The following is a 22,400-nucleotide window of genomic DNA, read 5'->3' as shown; positions in this document are numbered from 1 at the left end:
GGCTCATTTCATTACATAGATGAATGCCTCATAGAAAGTTTTTTCCAAGGATTAAGGAGAAGATTCATTTAACCAGGTAAGCCCATTTTTGAACAATTTACCTGAGTTATTTTTGGAGGAACAAAATTCCACCTACAGAGGAGAATGGGGCAAGAATATGTCTCTCTCTTCCTCTCTATTCCTCAGCACGCACACACGCACACCCACACACATACACACGCACACAACCTTCCACGCCAAGACAAATGTCTGTAAAATGGGTCTGTAAAATTCTTAATTTACAGTAGGGGTGAGGGATTATGATTTGGTAGAGGTGAGTAGATTTCCTCAGATTAATGATTCAGGATAAAACAAACCTTTCTACAATGTGTCTGAGCTGGCTAACCTACTGGCCTTTGTTCTTAATTCCTCATGAAGATATCTGCAGTGTGATGTTTATTTTGATAGCACACAGTGGTTATCACATGATGTTTGCTTATCGGCAAGCAAAATAAAGGCAGGCATGGAGAGACAGAAGAGAGAATGAGAGAGAGAGAGAGAGAGAGAGAGAGAGAGAGAGAGAGAGAGAGAGACTGTCCCCAGGAGACCAACCCATAGTTTATTAATCTCCACATGTGAACTTGGTGGTCTTAGCCTTTCTGGGAGGTGCTATAGAACTAATAATGACAGCTATAAATTTACAGTAGTGATAATTTGCACATAGGTGGCATTTTAACTTTCAAAAGCTCTTTCTCATGTATAGAATTAATTGCTACTGGATAAACAAGAGTCAAGAGAAACTTAAGTTTTGCAGATTTATTGGTTAGAAAGGACTTGTTTTATTTAACATGATTTTAAATCTGTATTGGAGACTTGAAAGATACCCTATACCCAAAATGTTTTATTAACTGCTAAATTCTTTGTGCATTTGTGCGTTTGGAACTACTTCTCCTGATAATGGCTGCCTGCCATTTTAATAATATTAGATAGACATGCATGTCCTTGTGTGTCTGTTTTGCCCCAAAGGGCAAAATATATCAGCAAAAGAAAATCCAAGGGCACAGTTGGTTAACTACTTGTGTTATAGGTTGGCTACATGGCAAAGTGGAGGAAATGTGTTGAATCAACCACACTTGGTGGCTTGGTGTGTGAGGTAATCCTGTTAACTCACAACATGAGGACTGTCTGGGGATATGTGCTGTGGCTGTATTGCCCCAGCAGATTTGGGTGTAATTCAGAGATGTGATTAGCTGGCCTGTAGCCACTGGAAAGAGAAGGACTTGACTTTCATTATTTTGGAGTCCTTCAGAAGCAAGCCCAGTTCAAACTGGTTTAAGCAGAAAAGGGGAAGTTACTGGCTCATGTAAATACAGATTCTAGAGAGATGGCTTCAGGCATGGCTGTGTTAAAAGTGGCTCAACAACATCTTCAGGACTTGCGTTCTCTGTAGCTCCCAGCTCTGTACTCTCCATGCTGGCTTCACCTTCAGGCAGGCTCTCGCATGGTGAAGGGCCAGGCATCTCCAGACTTAGGATGTCCTCGGGTGGGTCCATCCCTGGGGAACACTGAGCCTAGGGGAACAGAATACACTGGCTGGACAGGCTTGGGTCACATGCCCACTTCTGAGATCAGGGGGAAAGTCAGCTCACCTGGGCCAAATTGACTGACAGCTGGGCATCCCTCAAAAGAAAAACTGGGGACGCCATGTTGGGGTCTGTGAGAAATGGGGAGCTCTCGGCCCGCTCCCCTCTGCCCGGGGGTTGGGCCGCGGCGGAGAGCGGGTGCGGGAGGGTCGCCGCCGCCCCGCGCGGGTCTAGAGGCCGTCGGGGAGGATCCGGGCGGGTGCGTCTCGGACTGGCGGAGCTGGGAACCGGCTGCAGGATGTAAGCCTTGGAGAACAGGGACCTTGCCAGTATTGTTATTTTTTTTCCTGTACCTATATAAGTGCCTGACAAGGTTGTTAGCAAAAGATGGTGGATCGTTTGGCAAACAGTGAAGCAAACACTAGACGTATAAATATAGTGGAAAACTGTTTTGGAGCGGCTGGTCAACCCTTAACCATACCTGGAAGGGTTCTTATTGGAGAAGGAGTATTGACTAAACTGTGCAGAAAAAAGCCCAAAGCAAGGCAGTTTTTCTTATTTAATGATATTCTTGTATATGGCAATATTGTCATCCAGAAGAAAAAATATAACAAACAACATATTATTCCCCTGGAAAATGTCACTATTGATTCTATCAAAGATGAGGGAGACTTAAGAAATGGATGGCTTATCAAGACACCAACTAAATCATTTGCAGTTTATGCTGCCACTGCCACTGAGAAATCAGAATGGATGAATCACATAAATAAATGTGTTACTGATTTACTCTCCAAAAGTGGGAAGACACCCAGTAATGAACATGCTGCTGTCTGGGTTCCTGACTCTGAAGCAACTGTATGTATGCGTTGTCAGAAAGCAAAATTTACACCTGTTAATCGTCGTCACCATTGCCGCAAATGTGGTTTTGTTGTCTGTGGGCCCTGCTCAGAAAAGAGATTTCTTCTTCCCAGCCAGTCCTCCAAGCCTGTGAGAATTTGTGACTTCTGCTATGACTTGCTTTCTACTGGGGACATGGCTGCCTGCCAGCCTAACAGATCAGACTCTTACAGCCAATCATTGAAGCCTCCTTTAAATGATGTATCCGACGATGACGATGATGATGATAGCAGTGACTAAGGACACATTTTGAAATATTTAATTGGGTATGACTGTCTGAGAAATCTACTTTGAGGGAAATGTAAAATTCTGAGCTCTCTCTCAATTTCGCTCTACCCATGAATTTGCCTGAGAAATTTTTAACCTATGTGCCTCAATATATTCTATAGAAAGTAGGTCCTCCTGCCTCCTCCCACCCCCACTCTTCTACAGGGATAGACTATTGCAAATATATCAGATAAATTTTTGTTTTCTTATTCTTGTTTATTTCTAGATTATTTTCTTGGAAGATTGGGATAAGATGTTCATTTAACAGATTGTGTACTACATTGTTGTTTTTGTTTGTTATATGGAAAAACTAAAAGCAAAGAATGGTGAAAAAAGGAGTACAGTGTGGTTAATTAATAGTATTAGCTTTTTTCCTAACCATCTTATCTTATAGTTAAGACACCAGTAACAAAAATACATGATTTGGGAATACTTTGTTTGGCTTATTCATATACCAGATGGTGCCTTATAATAATAGCACTGTTACATGAAATAAGCCCCTACCTTTTCACTTTCTTGTTTGTTCACAAAATATGTTGGTGCTCTTCATGCTGATAAAATGAGTGTTTATGAATGGTTGTAATTAAGAAATACTTCTCATGTGACAGCTACAAATAACCAAATTTAGAGATATCTTCATTCTATAAGAATAAATATTTTTCCATAAAACAATTGTTTATATTTTTCACATTTTATAGGTACCAAATTATAATTGTCGAATATATATATTTTAAATTAATAATAGGTTGCCGTTCTTAGGAATTCAGTTTGAAATTTATCAGATAATTTTGAAATGTCATATTGTATTAGCTTCTAATTTTAGTGAAAATTTTTTAGATATAAATTCACCTGCTTTAACATTATTTCTGCAGTGAAAAATCTTCCTATAAAACCCTTGAAAATAAACAGTCTCTTAAAAAAAAAAAGAATTCCATGATAGAACACAGGATAGATATACTTAGGTTTGAAGATTTGGAAGAAATAATGTGTAAGAATGGTAAAGGTAGAAAATGTCTTTAGACCCTTAAGTTTGACTAGATTTCAGTTTGTGGAAGTTTTGTCTATTTCAGTGTGAAACTATCTTGAATTTACAAATATAGTGTTATATTTTATAAAGTTTTGTAAAGTCCCAAACAATATTTCTATTTTTGTAAAACGATAATGTTTAATCTGTTTCTGAAATCTTTTTGTAATCTATGGAAATAGAGTAGCAATTGGTATTTCTAAATTGTGGATTTTGTTGAATCAGTTTAGATTGCTTTTGAGGAGTGGTAAGTTTTCACTCTGCTTTTGAGACAGCCGTTAGGTTGAAAGTATATTTATCACAGAAAACTTGATGCATTGTGCGCTACTCTCTCTGTTTGTATGCTGCAAAAAACTCCAGTCTTTAAAGCACAAAAAAATCAGTTCAAAATTTTTAAAATTCTTGATTCTTTTTAAAAAATCTTTAATTCTGGAAATATTGCAAATGTGAGTCTGACTCAGTAACTTGGGATGAAGGATTGATTCTTTGGTGTCTTATTGTTTGATTAAGGCGCTAATTTTACTTTACTGTTTAATTTTGAAAGCGTTTGAGATATGCAGATCTCCCTGTAGGAAGTGTGAAAGAAAGGCACAGCAGGGATAGTTTTTAATTGTTGGGTTTTTTTTTGTTATTTGAAAATATCAGATGGACTTTTGTTTCTAAGCAATATATATATATAATCCATCAACATCTGAAAAGGACCATGAAGCCTGAGAAGTGCTAATAGAGACTTGCTGATGCATAGGAACCCAGCAAATTCAGGAATCAAGGGAAGTATTCTGAGATAACTTTGCATTGTTGACCTCTATTGACTCTGTTTTTACAATAAAAATATTTTACAACTTAAAAAAAAAAAAAAAAAAAAAAAAAAAAAAAAAAAGAAAAACTGGGGGAGTTGGAGGAAGGAGGAAGTGTTGCTGGATTTGAAAAACAACAGATGACGCTTCAATAGGACGGCTAGACTTTTGTGTCTGGGTGATTCTGAAGTGTTTCGCACATCCTGTGTTCCTTTCTCTTCTCCAGTCTCTGACATATCTATCATGCTCAAAAATTTACTGAACATTTGCCATGTATATGGGCACCATCGTAGGTTCAAAGGTAAATGAGGCACAGGTCTTGCCCGCTCAGAGCTCACATTCTGTTGGAAGACACACACACACACTCAGTTTCAACACCTTGTGATAGTTCTTTGATCAAGTTATACATCAAGACTCACTGGGAACACAAATGTGGAAACAACTGTTCTTCTTGGGGGAGTAAGGGGAAACTTCTTGGAGGTAAGATTTTTGAACCAGGTCTTGAGGTTGAGTATAGAACATTTGGGGTGGGTTGCGGTGTGTGTGGCCACTCTTCTCCTGGCCATTCCCCTTTCATTAATTATCCCCCTATCTTACGTCCAAGCCTTGATACACACATCTCAACCAAGGTTCCGTTTCCTCCTCCATGATCACCACAGCTTCATCCAGCAGGACCTCCATTGGCCATCAGGTCATGCCAAGAACATGTCCACTGTCCAGCAATTGAGAACTCTCCTTTAGAGGTTGTCACCTGGATGGACCACTGAGCAGTTGAGCATGACCTCCATTCTGTTGTCACATTGCCCTACTCCTGACTAGCAGGTATTTTTCTAGCACAATCCTTCCCTGCTGCCATGAGATCTTTTCTGTAGTTTGTTTGAATAGGGTGGGGTAGGGTAAAGAGTGTCGTTGTTCAAAGCTATCGATGCTCATCTCTCACTGTATGGGATACTCATCTCTCGCTGTATGGGATACTCACAAGCTTGGGCAGGGGCTTCCAGCTGCTTGTTGAAAGTCTTGGGCCAGAAGGTCACTCACTTCCTCCTCCTCTACTTCATTTCACCCCCAGACCTGTAGGACAGAGCCCATTTCCACCCTTGGACAGGATCAACAGGAGGTAGCATTTCTCCATAACACTGTTGAGGAACCCAGCCCCTCAGTGTAATTCTTGCTGTAAAATTTAATGTGTCAGGGTGACCAGAAAACTATTTTGTGTAATTAAAGTAAGCAATGGAGTCTGCATATGTGATGCAGATATTAACAATGAAGGTCTTGTTTATTTCTTCAGACTATCATTCACCTTGGTGTGTCTATCCCCTCCTTAGAATTTATTTCTAATTAATTGAGTCAGCAAGACCATTTGAAACCTGATTTCCACAAGAGCTTTTCCTCTGTGAGTCTACATGATTTTATCTGGATAGGAAATCACAGCCATGAACCATCATCTAGAATTCCAGAAATAGTTGAATATTTCTAAGAATGATTGGCAGCATTAGTCACTTTTCCCTTAGGTGTCTGAGACCTTATACATACAACCTGAGGGTCAAACATACGAGTTTCTTTTCATATTCTGTAAAACATGAATCCTCTTGTGCCTACAGCTTTAGGAGAAGGGTATTAATTTTATCAATCCTTCTAGTTAAGCAATGTGGTAACTTTGCTATTTTAACTGTTGTAAGCCAGGTTCCTCACCATCTTTTTGCTTTTTCCTTGTGTTCTTGTGTTTCTTAGCCTGAGCTATATTGACCTTTTGGGACAGACAATTCTTTATGGGGGGAGGGAGGGGGCATGGGCAGGAGTGTCCTGTGCATTGTAGGATATTTAGCAGCATCTCTGGCCTCTACCCACTAGATGCCAGTAGCAACCACTGCCTCCCCCAACACACACAATTGTGACAACCAGAATGTCTCTAAACATTGCCACATGTCTCCTGGGGGCAAAATCATCCCTGGTTGAGAACTGTGATCCAAGAGCCTTGCTACTTGAAGTGTGGATCTTGGATTGGCAGCAACGGCATCACCTGGGAACTGGTTAGAATCACAGAACCTGGGACCTCCGCTGCAGACCTATGGGGTCAGCACCTGTACTTTAACCCAATCCCCAGGTGGTTGACATGCACAACAAAACTTGAGAAGCCCTGGCCTAGAGTAGCCCAATGCTATAAATTAGTGGTTCCTAAACTTCCTTGCATATGAAAACCATGTTGAGAATTAATGAAGAACATGGATGCCCAGGCTCATTGAAGGAAGAGAGGACCTCGGTGTTTGTACTTTTTTCCAAGTTCCCCAAGTGATTCTGATACTCACCAAAGTTTCAGAATCACTGCCTTCAAACCACGAGATCAGAAATATCTCACTTTCTGTACAGAGGTCAATGCCCAAACATTATTTTAAAAGTCCTGAAGGAAAATTATAGATGCAGAAATCCTGTTGAAGGACCCAAGCAAGGTGTCTTGGTGGTTAACGTCTTAAGACATCTCAAACATTGGAGGAGATGCTTCAGGCAGGGCTGTGTCAAAGGTGGCTCAACAACGTCTTTAGGACTTGGGTTCTCTGCAGCTCCCAGCTCTGTACTCTCCATGCTCGCTTCACCTTCAGGAAGGCTCTCTCATGGTGAAGGGCCAGGCATCTCCAGACTTAGGACATCCTCGGGTGGGTACAAGGGATGCATTCTGAATAGAAATTCTGAAAGCATTTGCTATTGTGAGATGCAAACTGGAAATGGTTTCCTCTGGGGTCAATATTCTTTGAGATGAAATGGAATGTGAATAAGCTTGCTTTTTTTGTCAAGACTCCTTAGGTGTAATGCACTGGTTCTGTTCTGTGTTGCATAAGCATCGATGTCAGCTAGGCTTACTGTGCTGTGTCTGGTACAAAGAGAGAGAATGACAATTGATTTCATATTTTGTTGAGTGGTGGTGTGGGTAGGTGGGGATGGAATAGTGATTAGGAGCCTCGGGTGTTGTGCGTGTGTGTGTTTTTGTGTGTGTGTGTGCTTGCATACTCCTTCTAGCCTATTCTTTATACATGACAAAAATGCACTTTTCTTTTTCTCCAGTTCATTAAATTCAGTCATGGTGTTTATATCTAATCTGAGTGGTTTAAAATCTTTTTCGATAACTTCACCTTTGCAAATCCACTGTAAGCTTTGTATAAATGTTAGCCTGAAGGCTGCAAGTATAAGAGAATTGCAAGGACAGAATGAACGATAGCAATCTTGATTTTTAAGAAGCCTTTAACCTATTCAGAGTACAGTTCTCGAAAAGAATAGAGTGCATTATAGCTTTCATTTATTTAAAGCAAATGATACATAACTGTGGATTTTGGTGTGTCATACAGTACAGCATTTCTATATTATTGTGTTTGTATTTGAAGACCAAAGACCTTGAGTATTTCCCATTGATAACTTGAGTTCAGAGCTATTCTCTTCATGTCTCCCCAAGATTGTACCATTTCCAGTTAGGCATTTTCTTCTTCCAAATGACTTAAGTAGTCAATTACAATGTAAAATTATATTTTTCCCAGGTTTTCTTGAAAGAGAGGTGGGGTAGTTTGGGGGAAAGACACCAGTTGGGGAAGTAGTCTGGCCTGGGTTTAGACCCAACTTCCACCACCAAGTATCTCGGTGACTTTTGAGCAGGTCCCTTAACCTCACCAGGTTTCCGTTTCTTCTCCTGTCAGATGGGATAGTGTTTCCTACCTCATATGATCCTTTAGGGGAATAACAACACAATGGCGGCAACAGCAATAGTTATTAAGCACCTATAAGGTCCACGTACTCCACTAGGTTTTACACATGTGAGTTGTCAGATCCCTATGATGGGGTTTATTATTATACGTCATTCCCTTCTACAGATGAAGAAACACATCTCTCTAAGTGTCAGATACCTTGCCTGGGTGACACAGCTAGAAAGCAGCCCAGGCAGGACTGAAATCGGTGTGACTCTGAGTTTGTGATCTTAAACTGTAGGCTGTGCTGTGTCTCTTGGATGGGCACTAACTGGACAATTCCCAGCATGTGGGTTTCATGAGAGAGGATGAAGGAGGAGATTGAAACAATAAAAAGAAAGAAGTCTTCTTAATAAACAATAGGGGACAGATTTGGGTGGAAGGAAGACAAACACAAAGATATGGGAAGAGAGATGGGTGTGCGAGGATGGTGGTTTGTGTTGGGGTTGGGATTGGAGCTGATCCAGTGCGCTCAGCTAGCTCTCATAACCTGTCCAGTTGAGAGTTTCCTTTGAGGGACTCTGACAAGAGCCTGAGAAATCAAGACAGAACCTGAGGGGCAAGTGTGGAGGGGTTCACCAAACCCCTGCTTCTCAGATCACCAGGGGTCTCTGGATTGTCATAATAACTGAGTGACATTGGCATCTAATGGTGGGCCAGGGATTCCAAACTTCCAAGGAAGTATGGGGAAATCTATACAATAAAGATTGGTTGCACCCCAGGCGCCAGGAGCATCTGGCTGAAAACATGGCAGGAAATTCTGCTTTGGCTTGTCTTACTAGAGATGTGGACCAGGGGATGAGGAGAGAGCGTGGTGTGGCTGAAGCAGGAATGTAAGTGCTGCTGACAAGACACAACCTTAAGGCCCATGACCCAGAAGAAGCTTGATGGAGAAAGATGTTTACTGCAACCTTGTTTATCAATAGTGACAAGTGGGAGGCAGCTCAGTATGGACATAAATTATGATTAATCATCTCAATGAGAGTTTACCTGGCAATTCAAAGTGTTGGTCATGAAACCATGCCACTATGTGGCATCATGGAAAACATCTCTTATCGGGAACTTTTTCAAATATCAAAACTGTTTGAAAGATCACATGCATTCATGCGCAAGGACTAAGAGGCGCCAGAAAGATAAAGCAGTGAACTCCTTGTGGGGGGGGGGGGTCAAGCTATTGGTGGTTATTTCTTTTAAAGATAATCTGGTTGGTATCATGTCTCTTAGTTAATTTAGAAAAATCAAAGGATACATTTGGTTCCCCCTGCTGTAACAACGGACACCTGGTGAGGGGCAGGGACCAGGAGAGGGTGTCTTTCACTGTTTGAGTCCACAGAATTGGAGGTGAACACTTGGAGTGTGAGTGGAGCTCAAAGCAAGTTTGACACCAGGCTTCCAGTGCAGGGGGTGCGTGACGGGTGGAATTGTGCCACCCCCCCCCCCACCCGCCAAAGACATGTTCAAATTCTAACCCCTGGTCCTGTGGATGTGACTTTATTTGGAAATAGAGTCTTCGAAGATCTGACTGGTTAAGATGAGGCCAAACTGGATTGGAGTGGGTCCGAATCCAGTTGGATTGGCGCCCCTGTAGGGACAGATCGAGGACATGCCGTGTGAGCACTGAGGGCAGACACTGGAGCCAAGGATTGCTGGCAAAACATCAGAAGCTAGGAAGAGGCAAGGAGGGATTCTCCCTTACAGATTTCAGGCTTCTAGCCTCCAGAGCTGTGAGACAATAAATTTCTGTTGTTTTAAGCCCCCCACTTTGCAGTACTTTTTGATGGCAGCCCTGGGCAGCTAAGACAGGGTGGGAGAGCATGGCACCCAAGGTATGGGCCAAACCCCAGGGAGGGACTGCACTGTTGAACGGAGCAGATCTTGATGCCATCTGCACATTAGAATAAACTAGAGAGTATTTAAAAGGCACCGATGCCTCGGTTTGACCCCTGACCGCTCTTTCTCCCTACCGCCAGCTGAATTTATCTTTGGTTTATGCCAGGGAAGAGGGACCACAATTATGAATGCAAAACTCTAACTCGGAGAGGCAAAGCAAAGGTGTTTGTATGGGGGAAAAGGATATTAAAAAGGCATCAAGGAGTAAGAATAATCATGTATGAAACCTTCTCTTTGTCCCAGGCTAAGTTCTTTACATGTATCATTTCATTTAATCCTCCCCAAAATAGGGCAGGATTTTTTTTTTCTTTTTAGTTCACTGATGATTCCCAAGTGCTTGGAGCAGTGAGTAGCACAAGTAGGTGCTCAGTGAATACCTGTTGAAAGAGTGAACTCTTATCCCCATTTTATAAATGATAAAACTGAGGCACAAAGAAGTTAGTAGTTTGTCTGAGGCTATAGAGAGGCAGAGCCCATACTCAAAACCGAATATCAATAGCCAACCTGTTTCACCGCATTGATAAATGATGGCCCTGCTGCTGCTTTTTCTGTATTCATCTCTGCTACCTGAGGTAGGGCAAAAAATATATATATATATATATATATATATATATATATATATATATATATATTTGCTGTGCACCTGCCATTCACCACACCCTAGGGAAGCAGTCCTGTAAAGCAGTGTTTCTTAAACTATAATGTGCTTATGAATGCAAAATGGGCATGGGACTAAGGCAGATGGGGAGAGTAGGGAAAGGTGTCCCAGGAAGAAGGAATAGCAAAGAGTGTGACGCTAAAGCAAGGATGGGGAATCTGGTGAGCCGAAAATGGGCACAGCATCCCATAGTGATCCTGCTTCTCTCAGGGCGAATACCATATCTAAAGGACAGTGCTTTGGATTTCAAACTCTGCTTTCTCTTGCTGCAGGCTGGATCCCAGGTCACCCACAGATCTCTGAATCCCATCCTCTAAGCACTGCTTGGTTCTAGTTGATATTTCCCCAGTTCTTCATTTGATGTTTGGGATCCTCTGTCCACTGTTCCTCAGCCCCATGCACTATGCTGGCTTCCCCTGGAAACCTAATGAGGCAGTTGCCATGGTAACCAGTGACACCCCTGTAGCTGATGCTAATGCCAAAGCTCCCCAAACCCCATGTCTGTTTCTCTCTGTTTGGTAAATTAATAACATTTAAATTAAACATATTAATTTATTTCATGTCAATTAATTTGTATGTTAAGCTGCACGCCGGCTTCACCCTCCCCTCCCCCCAACACCCATTAATTAACTGCAGCCAAATTGGGAGCACATCATAGAAGGTTGCAATAGCTTCCAGCAAACTGCAATTACAATACTCTGCTCCTCCGTAGAAAGTAATCAATGTCAAAATAATTGCTTTTCACAGGTCTACAGTCAGCTGTCTTGTCAGATAGTTAACTTATAATTATAACCATTTGGATTTTTAAAAATAAAAGAATGTAGCCAAAATATTGGAGGCACAAGCCCTGGTTGCTAATATTTTAATCTCTCCCTTTTTCAATCATCTTTTTTTGATTCAACAGTAAGGCTGGTGATGACTCTCCCTGCAACTTCACAGGACTAGTTTGGGCAAATTTAGTCCTCAGAGGCTTAGTGATGGAGCAGAGTCCACCCAGCAGTGGCTCATCTGGCCCCAAATGTCTTTCTTTATTATCCATCTTTGTAGAGATGGTGGGGAAATTCGTCCCCTCAGATGAGATTACACCCCTAGAATCTGCTGCTCACTTGAGGGGCACAGATGCTGCCGAGTTTGGTGGGAGCTTTGCTGATTTCATTGGAGCGCTTTCTCTCTCCCCAGAGTCTCTCTGCAAAACATCTAGGATTTTCTGGCCTCTTTCTCCAAGCTTTGGGGCACAATTCTGCATTTATGGTAAAACTGGTGTCCGGGAAACTGCACCTAGGAGAATGCTACTGACATTCCGAACGGACTTCTCTCTTCGCTCTGGCAGGAAGTGAAGTTGGTGGAGGGCTGACGGGTGTACACAGACCCGAAACTGCACTTTGAGCGACCCAAAGCTGTGCTTCTCAGATTGGGGGTGGCAGGGACCTGCTTATGCAGAAGCCTAAGACATGATGGGTTGTATCCTGGTGGATCCTGGAGCTCAGATTTGTCTACCATCTAATCACCTCCTATCCCTCTCCCCTTGCCGCACATCCAGCCAGCTGAATGGTAACAAAATGCATTCTTTTTTAAAATTATGTGATATATAGATAACATAAAATTTCCCATTTTAACTATTTTTAAGTGTACAAATCAGTGCTATTAATTACAATAACAATGTTGTGTGACCATCATCAGCAACCATTACCAAAACTTTGTTATCATCCCAGAAGGAAGCTCTGTACCCATTAGGTAATAACTCCCGATTCTCTCCTCCCCTCTACCCTTCTAACCTGTTTTTTTCCTCTGTGAATTTACTTATTCTATATATTTCATGTAAGTGGAATCACATGGTGTTTGTCCTTTTGTGTCTGTCTTGTTTCACTCAGCACAATGTTTGCAGGGTCCATCCATGTTGTAGCATGCACCAACAAAGCACAGTCTTAGAACATGCCTGCCTCCATCCTACAGTCTGAGGATTCAGACGTGAACAGGGAAAGTTTGTCCAAAGCCCAGCTGGGTAAGAACTGAGTCATGACCCCTTTCTGTCTCTTTTGGATTTTTTCAAATTCTTAGAGCAATAAAGGTTTAGGATTTCTGCCATTCATTCATGGAGAGCACCTTTGAATTTTTACATTCATTAAAGACATTTATCTTCCAGAGTCACGTATGTCCTCTGTCAAAGCTTGCTCCTCTATGCAGTTTATAAAGGTTTGCCTTGGGAAGCAAAAGAGAAAGACATCAACACACGCACACACACCAATCTATCCATTTTCTTCGAGTTACAACCATCTCTCTTCCAGCTTGGGCCAATGGATGTTTATTACCAAAGTAAAAGGTTGTAGGGATTGAGGGTAGCACAAGTTACTAAAGATTTAAGGGCAGGGTGCTAAAAAAATGACTTTGCAGGTTTTACAAGTACAAGTAGAACTGCCTGCTTTATGTACGCAGGAAAATAGAATTTACAGTCTCCTCTAAACCAGCAACTATGCCTCTTGACCTAGCAACGGCTGCACTGTGGGTTATTACTGAATATTTATTTTAAGGCCCAGAATGTCTTTATGTCTTTGTACAAACCTCTAATCTATTTTGTGCCCAAGTTTCCCCTGACTTGAAAATGAATATCATATATTCTTTCCTAGAAATATGCCAAAATATACTGTGTTTAGTTGAAATGTAGGACTTCCAAGTGCCACTTAAACATGCCACATTGTAGCAATAATATTTGGAGACATGCTTACTATTTACTTACAAGTTAGTTGTAATTTTCGGACATTTATTTCTTATGGTTGGGCTTGGAGGTGCATGAAGATGTATGTCCAAAGACCTTGTATCAATAAATTGGATTTTGATCAGATCCTGGTTAATATAATTTTATGGAAAAAAAAAAAAAAAAGATTAGTAGTCCAGGCAGGATTCCCAAAGCAAATAATTTCTATTTCCTTGTCATGGGGATTCAGGAACTAATTCCTGCAGAGTGACCAGAGGTTACCAAATGAAGGATGCTCAGTGAAGATGTTGCAGACGGCCAGTAGTGATGCCATTCATTGTCTCTTTGTTACAGAAATCCTTGGAAGGTTGCTGCTTTGTTCTGGTCTGATTTTCAAGGGAAATAAAAAAATACGTTTTAGGATGTGCACTGTTCTCTCCCAAGAATAAAAGGCAGAAAACTTCCTGCCCATATTCAGTTCAGTTGCTGGCTAGATTTTTGCCATAGGATTTGAAAATAATGGAGTTGAGTTGTCATGGCAACACATCCCCTGTCATAGTGGCAATATTATGGCCAGTTCCTTGACGTGACTTCTATCTCAAGAATTGCTGAAAGTTTCCTGGAACTCTGTTTTGTTCCTGGCTCTCAAGGACATGGGGGCTGAGAGCTTTGGATGTCAGATGAAGAAGTGGGGAGGAGGCTTACTTTCCTTTCCAGGCTTTGTCTGCAGAATTCAATTCTTGAGGCTCTATGCTTGATAGAAAATCTAATTCAACTTGGTTTTCTTGTTTAACAAAACCATCTTCATATACCTAAAAGCTGCCTGAACAGCTAGGCCAAACTTTTTTTACCCAAACAAAATCATGTCCTAATTTGGTAACTTGTATGTTATAAATGGATGGCTGGTGGTTGTTAACTGATTACTGCTGCCCTGTTCTTCCCTTGTCCCCCCTAACCTGCTACTGCTGCCCCTCTAGGAGGATAGCATCCCCTCCCCCAGCCACCTGGCTCTTCTTAGGCTCCACCCCTCCTAGCCTGTTAATTGATCACCAAGCTCTATTATTTCTTCTAACAATAAGCAGCATTTATTGAGTACTTGGTGGGTGTCAGACACTGTTGTAAGTGCCTTACATACATTAACAAGTTTAACCTTGACATCAACCCTGTGAAGTTGGTACTATTCCTTATTGTCCTCAGTATAGAGAAAGAGAAACAGGTATAAGAAGGCCAACGTACTTGCTCAGGGTCAAATCAGGGATGGCAGAGTTGGGGTTCAAGCCCAGGCCAACTAGCCCCGGAGCCTGTGCTTTTACCCACTGTATCCTGCAAAACCCATGTCTGTAGAATCCACCAAACTCTCTCCATTCCCACTGCCACTGTCCTGCCTCAGCCACCCCCCAAAAAAGACTGCAGCAGCCTCTGACTTGTCCCTGTCTCTCCATATGGCCCATTTCCAATCGGTTCTCTGCCACCAGAGTGACTTCTGAATTTCCAACATGGTGACACCCCCCTCCCATCCTTGCTTAACTCCTCCAACAGGTTCCCAAGGGCTTCAGGAGGCAGCCCTAGCCTGTAAATAAGTCCTGTGTATTCTGGCCCCTGCCTGGCTCTAGGCTGCTTAACAATGATGGTGATGAGGGCTAACATTCACTGTGCATGCACTAAGTGCCCTCTGCCTTCTGGGGATCCAGCTCTGCTGGAGGCTGGAGAAGCTTCAGACAAGGACTGTGGGGCTGTAGGGTCTGAACTCAGAACCCCCTCACTCTACTACCTGTGCATTCTGCAGCCCCGCTGAGCCTCACCGTTTTTGATGCTTTCTTACAAAAAAAAAGACCGTGTCTTTTCTCTCCTCTGGGTGTGTGTGCTGCCTCCCCCTCTGCTTAGCAGCGTCTTTGACACTGAGTTCTTGCTTCCTTCTCACCTGTTCACTGAATCACGGGCTTCCCTTCTCTGGAAAGGCCAAGTATCACGTTAGAAACGGGGGACATGCTGCAAGGGCAGGCTCATGAAAAGCCTTGCCAAAGAGCTTGGGATTTTATTTTGTAAGCTTTGGGGAGCCAAACTGGAAGGTAATTAAAATTTGGGGAATCCTACTTGTGCCTCCTTATCTTGCCTCTTCTTTGGAATGGGGCAAAAATGAAATCTTCTGAGTCACACAAGGCCCACTCTACCCCCTAACCCCACCGAGAAGTTTAGGTTAATTCCAAATCACGACAGCATTGCACAACTTCTGAAAGCCCATGTGAAATTGAAAGTGAAATCATCACGTAGCCAAAATGTTTTCCCTCTACCTCTTGTCTTCTCAGACACCTTCAAGGGAGACTCAGAATTTGTAAAGGGAAGTAAGCCTGGGAAACAGCGTTTAGTTCTCTATTAACCCAGCTCCCGCTTCACTGAAGGTGGAACCAGCAGGTTTGCACCTCTGTCCAGGTAGCGGCAGGAGCAGCGGAAGGGAATGTGCGTGGAAATCTCTGGGCTGGGAAGATGTCGGGCTCAGCACGGCTAGTGTTCCAATTGTGTGTCTTTGATTGCTGAACTGCGTTATTAGATATACTAAGAATGTCATCTAAATGTAAATCTCTTCCATGAGAAATAGATAAGTGCCCCTTTTTGCCTTCATTTTTCAAGCAGCCTGTATCAGGTTTAGCGTCCTGCCACAAGAGGAAAAATAAATGTCCATGATCACAAGCCAATTTAAATGCCGGAGGATGCAACTTGGTGTTTCCTTTTAGTTAATCTTATTTTTTTCTGTGCTTCTGCAAAGACTTTCCAAGGGGCCCCCAGGAGACATCTTCCAATGTGGCTGCTTACAAGAAGAGAATGTGGGCTAAGGATCGAATTGGTTAATTCTAATATTGCTTCATTAAGGGAAGCGATTTCTTTCTCATGGAGCAAAATTGGATTAATTATATGCATGCAGAGTATACTTAACAAACGGCATAATTCAAAGGTCCTGAGCTGGGTCACACACAATTTCACTCTTTGTTTTTCAAATGTGTAAGGCGATTGCCATTTAAACTCTGAATTGAATGTGCTGGGTTTGAAAATTCTAGTGGCCATTAATGTTGGTTGATGGGCTTCAGTGCATTTATTTTCTTTTCTAGATCATACACATAATGCTACAGATTACCACTGACATTAAAACACAACTAGAAGAGAGTGTTCCCGGTTCATTGGGTTCATTTAGTGCCTGATGAGACTGCAGATCACCATCAAGCCAATTACTCTTTGATCATCAACCTGCTCTGTATAATTCAGAGATGGAGTCTGGCTCAGCTGCTCTTTCTTCACCCTGTAAGGACTGGTTGGAAGCATTAAGCCCTAAAGGCAGAGTTGGCCTTCCAGTGAAATCGCTGATGGCACTTATTGGGCAGATGGTAACGATGGGTGAAGGTGCTGCTCTCTCAGCACAGCAGAGATGGTGGGTGATAACAAAGAGGCAGAAGTTTCTTCTTATGTCCCCACCAGCCTGGGCCTTGGCAAAGTGATAGTGAGCATTCTGGCATCCTTTCTGCCCCCAACAGGCATCTTCTTTTGTTCACTCTACAATGATGCCATGAGGTACCCAGGTTGTCATTTTTGGTCTCACCAGCGGTCATAGTCTGATGGAAAAGGCAAACAGGCAGGCAGATAGTTCCATTCCAATGTGTCAGGGTGCAGCTGGCGAGGTCTGGGTTTCCACAGTGGGACTGTGTTGTGATTGACAAAAGTTTTCTGATAGACAACATCCTAGGATATACAATTGCTTTCATATCAAAGACCATGGCTTCCTAAGGCAGGAAATAACAGTGTGCTCCTGGATGGAGGGGTGACTTCCCGGGTCCTCAAAATACCCCCCTGGGAACATACAGCTGAAGCTGAATCACCTGCCCAAAGCAAGGATCTGGCTGCATGTGAGAATTTTCTTCTGCTATACTCTTGGAGACTTTTGACTCTCTCATCCACCCCTCAATCCTGCTCACTAGATGCAAGTATCTTCTGACAAAAAGATCTTCCAATCTATTTACTGCGATATAGAAGAGAACAATTTCCCAGGAGCATCCCTCAGCAAGCTGAGGTTTCCAGCTTATCTGAGGCCCATGTTGGCTGGATGTAAATTAGGAGGTCTATAGGGAGTGATTCTCTGATTGGCCTACAGAAGTTTCTAGGCAAACCGTGGAAGGAAGGAGCATCCCTGGAAAGACTGCCACATGTGCAAAGGAGAAGAGGCTCAAAGGCATATCTTTGAGACTGACTGGAGTTTGGTATGGTGGGAAAAGAGGCTGAGCAGGACAGGTGGTTTGTGCCCCACCTTGGGAGGCTTCAGGTACAAAGCACGTGGGGGTTGTCAACAGTTTTGAGTGGTGGGGAGAGGAAGAAGATGGGATGGCAGGGCCTTTATTGGAAGAAACTGATTCAGCCCCAGAAGCCAAAGTATGTGACTGCTCAGGCTCTGTCCTTGCAAAGCCTAAAGGCTGCATGAGTAGAATACCTGCATATTCTTAACAAACTGGTTTAATGTGTTAATCCATGCACTGGCAGCTCTCTTTCCATGTATTTTGTCAAATTGTCAAATTTGGACAATTTGACAAAATTACTCATGGTTGAAGAAAATTTAGAAAATGCAGAAGAGTAGATATTTAAATCACCAATAATCCCACCATCCATAAGTAACCACTGATAATCTTTTGAGGTCCCTTCTTTACATCCACACATTTTCTTAACAAAAATGGAATCACATAATATGGATTATTTTATAACCTGCTTTTTTTTCACTGAATACATCACTGACACATGATAGCCAATACATACACTTTTATGATACAATTTTTAGTAGTTACATGGTAGTCCCGTATAGGATGCATGATGATTTATTTTTCCAGTAGCCTATTGTTAGATTTTCAGTGTGCATAGCAGGCCACCATGTCCCTTTTCCCCATATAATGCATTTGCATCTTCTTATTTCTCTAAGTCCACCTAAAGCAATTCCCTCTTGGGTAGAAACACCGTTTTTGATGCTTTCTTACAAAGCAGAGAAACCTCTGCCCTGACTGTTGTCTGAAGCTATTTTCCTTTCTGTTTGTTCTGTCTTAACTGCTCTTGTCGGTCAGTGGAGGATTAAGGACCAAATTTAGAACCCAAGTCCTGTGATCCGCAGCCCACCTCCAGGAGTGTCCGTGATAGCCTGGCTTGCAGGGAGAAGGCGTCTGTGACTTAGAAGTGTCCATTCCCCTTCTCCAGCTGCTTCCAAGGACCCCAGCACAGAGGCAATCATCAGCTTGTCATGGTAAATTTGGCATGGTGGCAGCCCTGGTCAGAGGAAAGCTGCCCACATCATGGAGAAATGAGGTTCAATTAAGCCTCTTATGTCTTCCAGCCGTGCTGCCTCAGCTGGTCTGCTCATTTGTGTCCACACTCTGCAGACCTCGCCGAGTGAAATAGTATCTCTGCATGGTTGGGTTTCTTGGGGCTGCGAACTTGAGGTGTGCAGTGATGAGTGTTTGTGTAGACCAGAGGGCTTTGGGTTTGGGGAGGGAGAGACTGACTGCCCAGGGAACCAGCTGAATGAGGGGCTTGCAAACCCGGGGTCTACATGCCCAGCAGGGAGAAGCCTGAGAAGGGGGCCCCACCTTAGCATGACCCTGGGAGAGAAAGTAGAACAAGTGCATCTGTCTGTTTGTCCATCCATTCATCTGTTCATTGCTCATTCATTCAACAGTATTTTTGGGGCAGGTACTAAGTGCCAGGCTCTGTTTTAGGCACTTGGGATACTCAGTGAACTGCAGAGACAAAAATCTCTGCCTTTGTGAAATTTACACCTAGTGATGGGCAAACTAATAAGCATAATAAACAGATCAGTTACATGGCATTTAGAAGGTAGTGAGTGCTAAGGGAGAAACGGAGCAGGGGAGGGAGGAGGTGGAGTGCAGGGTGAGGGAGGGGAGGTGTCGGTTGGGATTCTAAGCAGGGGAGTGTGGGGTAACCCTTAGCAATGATTTGAAGGAGTGAAGGAGTTAGCCATGTGGGTATCTGCAGGAGGAAAGTTTTGGGCAGAGAGAAGAGCCAGGGACAGGGTCTAAGCAGGGACAGAAGACCTAGGTGGAAGGAACTTGGGGGAGAGCAGCAGGAGATGAGGGTCCAGGTGCCCCAACCCCCACCCTCCATATACTTGCCACTGTTGCCAACAGCCTCAACCCAGGAGGATGACAATTGCAGCATAGAAATGGGACAATGAGGAGCTACTGAGTGCCACTTCTGAGTGGCAATTGCAGCATGGAAATGGGACACTGAGTGCCAGTTCTGGACACTGGTGCCCTCCTTCCTGGGCTCTTTCCCACTGAGGAGGGTCCTGGAAAACAGAATCTCCACCATTCAAAGGATGCAGGGATGCTGGGGTGCCCTCCACCTGCCCTAGGTGACAACTGTGATGAAGCTGCACGTGCGAGGGCAGGAACCCATGGCAGAAAGCAGGGCGAGACAAAGCACAGGCCTGGGAATGAGACAAAGAGAACTGGGTTCAAGACCCTATTTTTCCATGTAATCATCTTTGCAAATTACTCACCCTCTCCAAATAATTAACCATCTGAGTTTTACCATCTGTAAAAACAGGGATAACAACACTAGTCATCATTTGAGTGCAAGGCATCTATTTGAGGGGAATTAACCTGCCTGCATTTATGCAACTTAGGAAGTGGCACAGCCAAGAGTGGAAGCCACACCTGTCTGCCTCCACACCTGGGCTTGTCCCCCTTTTCCATCCTGCCCCTCATTCTCAAATGTCAAGCTCCCCAGACTTCCAGGGAGGACCAAATCAGTTAATAAGGTATCTGAAAGGGGTTGGTGGAGTTTCAAGTGCTGTATGAACATATGTTGTCATTGCTATTATAGACAGGGCATGGGTCAAATTCTGAGATGATCCTGGCATCTAGCAATGTGAGCTTGTCCACATCCGGAGCCAGTGGCCTTTGAGTGACGGCTGAGCTCTCTGCTGCTGACGGTCACAGAGCTATCCAGCCTGGCTGAGCATTGTTAATAGATTTTATCATCATGCTTTGTACTTAAAACTATTATTTACACAGTATGGTTTAGCAGTCGCTGCCACATACACATTTTGCTAATTGATTTATGTTAACTTCCATGCATGCTGTTGATCAGTATAAACAGCCTGTATTGCTGTGTCCCTGGGGAGTTAGAACAAATCCTCACATCAGTGCACTCGGCACGCTGGCAACCCCTCCAGCCCTCTTCTGCTCCGGGGAGAGGAGCGCTGACAACTGTGGATTATCTAGAATTTTCTACCTTGCCTTGTGTGCCTGTTTCCAGTCAATCCAGATAGACAAGCTTGTACTGCAAATCTATTTCAACATCAAATTGCTGTAACAAATCTGACATGCGTGTCTCCCTTAGACTGGGGATTTTTATGTAAACCTGAGGTATATCTTACTTGGGTAATAAATTCAGCTGGCTGGACTTGGTGGAAGAGTGTGTGTGCATATGTGTGTATTTGTGTGTGTGTGTGAGAGAGAGAAAGAGAGAGCGAGAAGGCGCAAGAGCTAGCGAGAGCGAGTTAGTTTTCTGTCTGTGATATTTTGAACTGGAGAGCAAAAGAAATGATTTCATGTTTATCTGGCTGAGGCAATAAACCCAAACCTGCCTGAATCATTTTCAGCAAATGCAAGTGCCCAGAAATTGTACTACACCTGACCTTTAGAGTTTGGAAACAGCTGACTCTGTGGCAGGGACTTAAAGCTCCTGGAGAAGGAAGGAGCCAGGCTGAACCTGGAGGGAGGAGCCAGCCAGCACTCAAGCCCCCCAGGGGGTCAGAGGGCTCCTTCCAGCAGACTTGAAAGCCTGGGTGCCGTTCTGAAGGGTCTTCAGTTGTTTTTTAAAGGATAGAGAGGAGCTGGTTTTTTTATATTTCTTTGTAAAACGCTTTTTATTTCTAACCAAGTAACAAAGGCATAAATGCCTACCTCTTTTTCTGGGCCTGGTGCTCCTCATTCCAGAGCCCTTCTACTTCAGATTCTTCAGATAATACACCCGTATTGTCTTTAGTTTGAGGTTAGTGTAAATGTCATATCAAATAATGCGGAGAGGCAAAAACAAAACAAAACAAAACCCAAACAGCAGTGCCCCGGCCCGCTCTGCATCCTCCATCCTGCTCCCAGAAACAACCACCTCTGAATTATTTCAGCTCTTTCTTCTGGCATTTGCTGCCATATTTCTAAATAATTTTAGTGTATTATCTCTTGAATTATCAACTTTGGACATCGTCTGCTGATTTCATAGTATGTATAAGTGAGGATTTGGGCTTTTTTACTCTCCCTTTCTCCTAATTCTGTCAATAGTATAATTCCGCATTTTGTTGTTTGTGTTTTCATTATTATATGTAAAATATTGTTTACTGCTGAGCCAAGGAATATACTATGATCTTACTTTTATGATTACATTTCCTTTTTTCTCAACTTACTAATAAAATAATTTTTCCATTTTCTGAATTCATTTTGAATCTTTGTCTTAGTCTTTCTCCACTCTCCAACAGCTCTGTAAAATGCCTCTAGATGTAATTTTCCACTCAGTCAAACCCGTTGGATAATCCGTTGCATTTTTCCTCCTTGCTACAGTTCTTCTGGAACCCTCCATTCTGCTCCCATCCGGACTGGACACTCTCCAGGCCTGCTGCAAAGATTTCATCCTGGGGTATTTACCATTATCCTGGAATTCCCTTTGCCTTTCTCCTGTGCTGGATTCCATGCCTCTTTGATCCCAAGTCTTCTTTCACCTGAATTTACTTTCACATTTTATTGGAGCTCCTTCTGTAGTGTACTACTGAGTTCATGGGAAGTAACTTTGCTTGTGACATTGCATTTCTGAAAAATGTCTTTATTTGTTACCCACACACTGAG

General features: G+C 43.0%; 1 protein-coding gene across 1 annotated transcript; it reads left to right on the top strand.

Annotated features, from left to right (window-relative positions):
• The first annotated feature begins 1,836 nt into the window (after nucleotides 1-1,836).
• Nucleotides 1,837-4,601, top strand: LOC119527922 (pleckstrin homology domain-containing family F member 2). The gene is made up of 2 exons (XM_037828478.1): nucleotides 1,837-1,859; nucleotides 1,936-4,601. Exon 2 carries the CDS (start codon nucleotides 1,950-1,952, stop codon nucleotides 2,697-2,699), a length of 750 nt encoding a protein of 249 aa, XP_037684406.1. The 5' UTR covers nucleotides 1,837-1,859; nucleotides 1,936-1,949; the 3' UTR covers nucleotides 2,700-4,601.
• The last annotated feature ends 17,799 nt before the right edge of the window (nucleotides 4,602-22,400 follow it).

Source organism: Choloepus didactylus, chromosome 2 (assembly GCF_015220235.1).
Source record: "Choloepus didactylus isolate mChoDid1 chromosome 2, mChoDid1.pri, whole genome shotgun sequence".
In the NCBI taxonomy this organism is placed as follows: Eukaryota; Metazoa; Chordata; class Mammalia; order Pilosa; family Megalonychidae; genus Choloepus; species Choloepus didactylus.
This window is presented reverse-complemented; position numbering and strand designations above follow the sequence as displayed.

Bases quoted from the DNA above. Each gene is read 5' to 3' on its own strand.
- LOC119527922 (XM_037828478.1), top strand. From the start codon at position 1,950: ATGGTGGATCGTTTGGCAAACAGTGAAGCAAACACTAGACGTATAAAT.